General features: G+C 44.5%; 1 protein-coding gene across 2 annotated transcripts; it reads left to right on the forward strand.

Annotated features, from left to right (window-relative positions):
- Nucleotides 1-424: 424 nt before the first annotated feature.
- On the forward strand, nt 425-1,737 carry nppb (natriuretic peptide B). 2 transcript variants are annotated; one of them, XM_062392276.1, is made up of 3 exons: nt 425-604; nt 1,012-1,264; nt 1,543-1,737. In XM_062392276.1, exons 1-3 carry the CDS (start codon nt 500-502, stop codon nt 1,551-1,553), a joined length of 369 nt encoding a protein of 122 aa, XP_062248260.1. In that variant the 5' UTR covers nt 425-499; the 3' UTR covers nt 1,554-1,737. The 2 variants fall into 2 exon arrangements, with proteins under 2 accessions (XP_062248260.1, XP_062248259.1); XM_062392275.1 differs by lacking the exon at nt 1,543-1,737 and having other exon boundaries at nt 1,012-1,293.
- Nucleotides 1,738-6,392: the final 4,655 nt, after the last annotated feature.

A 6,392-nucleotide genomic window follows, 5' to 3' on the forward strand; every position in this document is an offset into this window, starting at 1 on the left:
TGTTTTCTCTAGCTGGTATGAGAATAGTGACTTTATCAAGGACCCATTAGCAGAGTGGCTGATCTTTCAGACCAGCAGGCTACCCTGCCACAATCACGTACACTTCTCAATTTAGAAACACTGTCATGGTGTGTATGAGTTTACTACATCCCGTAGCTCAGTGACAACACTGTCCCGTGTGAGCGGGTGTGTGTGTGGGGGGGGGGGGGGGGGGGGGGGGGTTGAGTATGTTTGCGAAACTAAATGCCAAAGGGAAGCAGACATGTCATACGAATATCCTTTATCTAAGAGACAACACTTTAAAAGGAGCCGTTTCCGACAGCTCCTGTTATCAGAATGAGGTGTCAGGAATGCCAGTACAATTCCTGGCATAACTATGTGTGTCAGGCTAAAGTATAAAAGGGTGTGGTTGTGGGTTCCAGCATCCAAAGCTACCAGAAAAAAAAACCAGATCATCCTTCCATTATTTGATAAGCTCAAGAGGAACTCACTGAAAAATATGCATTTGTGTCTCATTTCACTCTGCATCATCTTAAACCTGCAGCTGCTCAGCACGTATCCCATTGGCACCGGTTTGACTGACACTGACATGGACATCTTAAACGTGAGTCGCCAAATGAGTGCTTTAGAAACCTGCTTTTGGAAATTTGGAATTTTGGGACCGTAAGGAAATCAAGAAGGGAAAAAAAACTATATATGTGATGTGAATTATCAAAATTCAGCTATCCTAGAGAAAAGATAAGATATTAAAAAAATGTATTACATGAAGAAACCTATTATTGTTTCATTAACAACAACTTTCAATGTGGGCTTCTGCAACCACATGCGATTTATTGTGGGTTGGTGATCTTATTATGTGCCATCTGAAATTGAATTGGCACTTAAAGTAAACAACAAATGTATATAATAAGTAAGGCCGCAACTGTATAACCCACAAAATTTACTATGACAATATTATAAATGCTTCTTTTAATCTTAAAATCTTAACCACTTTATGTCTTGGTAATGCAGCTGCTGCTTCACAGACTACAGGAGTCATTTTCCGAGCATGATGGCCTGGATAGCCTGTATACAGGGAAGGGAGGAGATGGACGGCAGCCCCAAACTGGACTGGATGAGGCTGCAATCAAGGAGTTTTTCTCAGCTAAGAACCTGAAGAGCCTCCGCAACGATTCATCAAGGAGATCCTCGGGCTGCTTTGGTCGACGGATGGACAGAATAGGATCTATGAGCTCCCTGGGTTGCAACACTGTTGGCAGATACAGTAAGATACAGTAACCTTGCTACTACAAGCACAGCAACCCAGCAGCTCGGGGCCAAACTAGTGTAACCTTTGTGTATCCATTAATCTTTTAAAAAAAAACTTGTAACACTCATAATCCACTTCTACTGAAAGCACCAAAGTAGCTCCATGTGGATTTTTCCCTTCATGCAGTTTTTAAATGTGCTCAGTATTAAAGTCCACACATATTCGTTCCATTGATTGAATTAATGACAAAATATGTATATTTCTGAAAGAATCGTTATCTTTTTTTCTTGCAGGTTCAAAGTAAAGATGAAGTCTTACCATCTACATTCTGGAACTGCAACGCATCTACCAAGAGATATTTTTATCTAATTGCTATTTATTAACTAATATTTATTGACATTGTTTGTGGCTTGAGGCATATTTACTTGAATTAAACGTAAAATTGCTCTGTATTATGAGTGTTTTAATAAATGTCTTCTTAAATTTAACAGTAAAGCCGACCTGATTAATATCTCTCTGGATAGGTTTCCAGTGAACATTTGTGATGGTATCTCATTTCTCTGCTCTAAAAGGAAATATACATACATCTGTGAGGATTTTCAGTCATCCAGGTGGTGGTATCTGCAATTACTGTAACACACATAATTTCTATCTATAGGACAGCAAACTGAAAGGTCTGTACCTGCGGTCAGTACTGACGTGATTTCTGTTTTCATTGCTTTATAAACATAACATTTTATCACTAATACGTTACATGACACAGCAGGAAAACTATACTGGTTGACTCACACACCAGTGAAATTTAACGTTCCCCTGATGTAAAAATCAAAATGACTAAATCAAGAACCATGAGAAAACCTTTACCACAGCTCTCACATACTCAACTCACATTCAAACGTTTATTTCAACAATGGGACAGCTTTCATGTTTAGGGTCCACTTAATCACTCCCCCATTAAGGATTACAAAGGAATGATGGGAGTGATAAGCAAATAATTGTAACCCCCCGTCGGAGCCTACAGGTGGATGTTGGGGTGGTGGAGGTGCTAAAGCAACTGGTAGCAACACTGCAGCAGCAGTGCGAGCAAAGGGGATGATGGGAAAATAAATAGATCACGTGATTAGGTGGTTGTGTATTAAAGAGGGTTCTGGAGAGTGAGGTATATCACATGAGGTACGTCACATGATTGGAGCAGCGAAGCTTGGGTTGGCTGCCTGAACTAACTCGCAGGTGTCAATCCATTTCAGTCAGACAGCTCATGTTCAAACATTGATTGCAACAGTAGAACAGGTTAAGTGTGTGGAGTCTAGGCTCTAACTTAATCACTCCCTCATATGATTACATTAATGAGAGTGATGAGCAAATACTTGTGGCATCTATTGCACTTCTGTCTGTCCTGGGAGAGGGATCCCTAACATGTTTTTCCTTACTCTTGCTAAGGGTTAAGGAAAGAGGATGTCACACCCTGTTAAAGCCCAATGAGACGAATTGTAATTTGTGAATATGGGCTGTACAAATAAAATTTGATTTATTGATTGACTTGTATCCCTCCAAAACTGCACGAATTCGGAGCCTGTCGTATGGATTGGTATCTGCGATGTGTGCGCCATTCACTTTAGGCACATTGTCCTGCAGGAGAATATACTACAGAGTAAGGTTACCCCTAAATGCGCCCTGGCTGTAGGGGAATTTCCCTAGTGAACGTGGCACATGGCAACAAATAAACCAAAATCAAATTTGAACACTTTAAGCCAAGCCCATATTCGCAAAACAAGATTTGTGTCATAGGGCTTAACGAGTGCGACATCCTCTTTCCTTAACCGAGAGTAATGAAAAAAAAAAGAAAAAAAAACCTTAACAGGGGGGAAAACGTAGAAACCTCAGAAAGAGCCACTCTGTAAGGGATCCCTCTCCCAGGATAGACAGGAGTGTGATATATACCATGACAAGAGTGCAGCAAATCTCTTGGCTTTGTTCGCCTTGTGTCTTCACCCCTAGCAACGGAGCCCCCTCAACCACACACAGCTATCACAAGACGCTCATCCCCTGCGCCGGAGCCAGACACACACGTTACTCAGGCAGCGCAGAGCCAGGAGTTTGTCCACTGGTAGCTGCTGGTAGCTGCGCCCTGCATGGAAGGGGCAACTCCAACGTGCCCCTTCCGGGTGGAAGGACTGGAAGTGGGTGGAAGTGGGAAGAAAGACCCACACCAGAAGATGGGTTTAAGAAAAAAAGTCTGCACTTAGGGGGATAAAGGCGTGCCAAAGCATGCCTGCAACTATTGGGGGAAGCTCGACCTCTGAAGAAACAATGTAAGGTAACTTGTTTTGACCAAACTTGGCAGCAGTGTGGGAAGGATCAACTTTCAACTTGAAAACACTCTCCATATAAGAGCAAGCTTGGGAGATTTGAGCTTCAGGAAGAAAACACATATTCACACAATGTGAAAATGAGACGCACTTTACATACACTCTGGGAAGAGACTTCCGGGAAAACATGCACGCCCATGTCAGCACTGGCAACAAGCCTCAGATCGGGAGACATAATTACTGGTGCAGATGCTGAAATAGATGCTCTGTGTATTCTTCATGAGAGTCCAGTCGTGGTTGAGGGACGCCTGCAGATTGCATCTTCGGCTGGGTCAACACTGTAAAGTGGCCACAAAAAAGGTAAAAACAATTATTACCAATATTCAATTTACAGTGTCACCAAGACCCTAGAGCAGTAACTAGCGTCTAACACTCTCGACAAAAGGACCTTAACGCTTAAGTTCAGTCAGGAAGACCTAACCTGCATAATAATCAGCTGATTGTGGGTGTTTCTAAATGTCAAATCAGGTCTGCCGCGGTCTCTTTCAGCCAATCATTCAGCACCTGTCAACTTAAAAAATCCCTTCTCTCTTCCGCAGTCAGCCGTCTTTCAAGTCGCGCAATACGCAAGCTTTCGTTCATCTAGCTTATTTAAAACCGTTTTCATCTCGATGTCTGATCCTGACAATTATTATTGTCCAAGAGGTTTGGACCCAGCATCCAAGAGGTCGTTCAATCCTACGGGTCGTCGTTGCCGTAACCTTCGCGAACCCGACGAGTCTCCAACTTGGTGTCCGATTTCCTCATCGCTAAGCTTCCACATCGCGGCATCATGCCAGCTTCAGGCCAGCCTCCTCCTAGGCTCCATGTCCCAGCGGTTCAAGTAATCTTTCCATTGATTCTACCTGATCGCAGTTTGAGCATGATCTAGCGACCCTAGCCAGGTCCCCCGCCGCGTCTGTTCGCAGTCGCAAAAAGTTTCAACAAGCGACTTCTTCCAAAGCCCCCTCCCGAAGATAAGTAACACATCGTCCTCTTAACACTCCTGCAACCACGTTTGCTTTAGATCATATACTGACGACCACTCTGCAGTCCTTGGTCCTCACCGTGCAGAGCATTGAGACTCATCTTAAACTGACTATCATTGCACAATGTATTATGATTCATCCCAAAGAGAAATTTTAGAAGAAAAATGGGAAACATCGACCAAGAATTTGAATGTGGCACTAACAACAGGATATATAATAATAGGCAAAGAGCAGCACTAAATCTTAATTCCGACTCTTTCCTATCAGTCTGGTTTAATGTACCAGAATCACATAACTCTACTGGTGAATGACCATTTTGAATCTAAAAATGTGGTACCAGTGATGAAGATTCAAGATCTGTATTGTCAAATGAACAAAAATAACATTAAGCAGTCGCTGGCAGTGAAATGCTTGAGTCTCAGGCTCTCTTCTAACAATGCTCAAGTAATTACAACCTATACAATAAAATAAGATAGAAATAGTGTAAAATAGTATAAAATAGAATATCAAAATTTTAAATAGAAAATAATGTATATATATCTAAATATAACAGCTGAGGAGAAATATAAAACAACAACAGCGCAAATATGCAGATATGTCACGGAGAGGAGTTTAAAAGTCTTATGTCCTAGGGGATGAAACTGTCTCTGAGCCTGGTGGTGCAGGCCCGGATGCTGCGGTACCGTCAGTGAGATGGCAGCAGGCAAACATTTTTATGGCTGGGGTGACAGGGGACTTTAATAATCCGGCTGCTGTTCTTCCTGCACCGCTGGGTGTAGAGGTCCTCTATGGATGGTAGCGCTGTCCTGGTGATGTGCTGGGCAGACTTCACCACCCTATGTAAAGCCTTTTGGTTCAGGGCGGTGAAGCTGCCATACCAGGCGGTGATGCAGCCAGTCAGGATGCTCTCTATGGTGCATCTGTAGAAGTTGCAGAGAATCCTGGAGTCCATGTGGAGCTTCCGCAGCCTGCGGAGGAAGAAGAGCCGCTTTCTGGCCGTCTTCCTGATGGAGTCTGTGTGATAGGTCCAGGTCAGGTCATCAGTGATGTGGACCCCGAGGGACTTGAAGATGCTGACTCGCTCCACCGTGGCCCCGTTGATGGAGAGGGGGGCGTGTTCTTCTTCTCGTCTCTTCCTGTAGTCCAAGATCAGCTCCTTCGTTTTGCTGACGTTGAGATGGAGGTTGTTGTCCTGGCACCAAGATGTCAGGGCTCTGACCTCCTCTCTGTAGGCCTTCTCATTGTCGCCGGTGATCAGGCCTATGACAGTGGTGTCATCAGCAAACTTAACGATGGTGTTGGAGCTGTGGGTGGCCATGCAGTCATGCGTGAACAGGGAGTACAGAAGAGGACAGAGCACGCAGCCCTGGGGGGCACCAGTGTTGAGAGTTAGGATGGAGGATGTGGTGCTGCCGTTGCGCACCTCCTGTGGTCTGCCCGTCGACCTATTTGACCTGTAGGCAAACTGAAGAGGGTCCAGAGAGTCAGGGAGGGAGGAGGTGATGAATGGTTGGACCAGCCGCTCAAAGCACTTCATGATGATGGAAGTGAGTGCTACTGTGCGGTAGTCGTTCAGGCAGAGGATTTTAGTTTTTTTGGGAACAGGGACAATGATTGTCTTCTTGAAGCATGCAGGGACCTGGCAGACCAGCTGGCAGATGTGTGAACACATCTGCCAGCTGATCTGCACACACCTTGAGAGCTCGGCCGGGGATCCCATCAGGTCCAGGTGCCTTGCGTGTGTTGATCTGGTTGAGGGATTTCCACACGTCTGCCCTGGATATGACTGGGGGGCAGCGGTCCTCC

The sequence above is a fragment of the Platichthys flesus genome, chromosome 7, assembly GCF_949316205.1.
Source record: "Platichthys flesus chromosome 7, fPlaFle2.1, whole genome shotgun sequence".
Classification (NCBI taxonomy): domain Eukaryota; kingdom Metazoa; phylum Chordata; class Actinopteri; order Pleuronectiformes; family Pleuronectidae; genus Platichthys; species Platichthys flesus.

Coding starts and splice junctions, on each gene's coding strand:
- nppb (XM_062392275.1), top strand. CDS start 500: ATGCATTTGTGTCTCATTTCACTCTGCATCATCTTAAACCTGCAGCTG. Junction 605..1,011: donor CTGACATGGACATCTTAAAC/GTGAGTCGCCAA, acceptor TTGGTAATGCAG/CTGCTGCTTCACAGACTACA.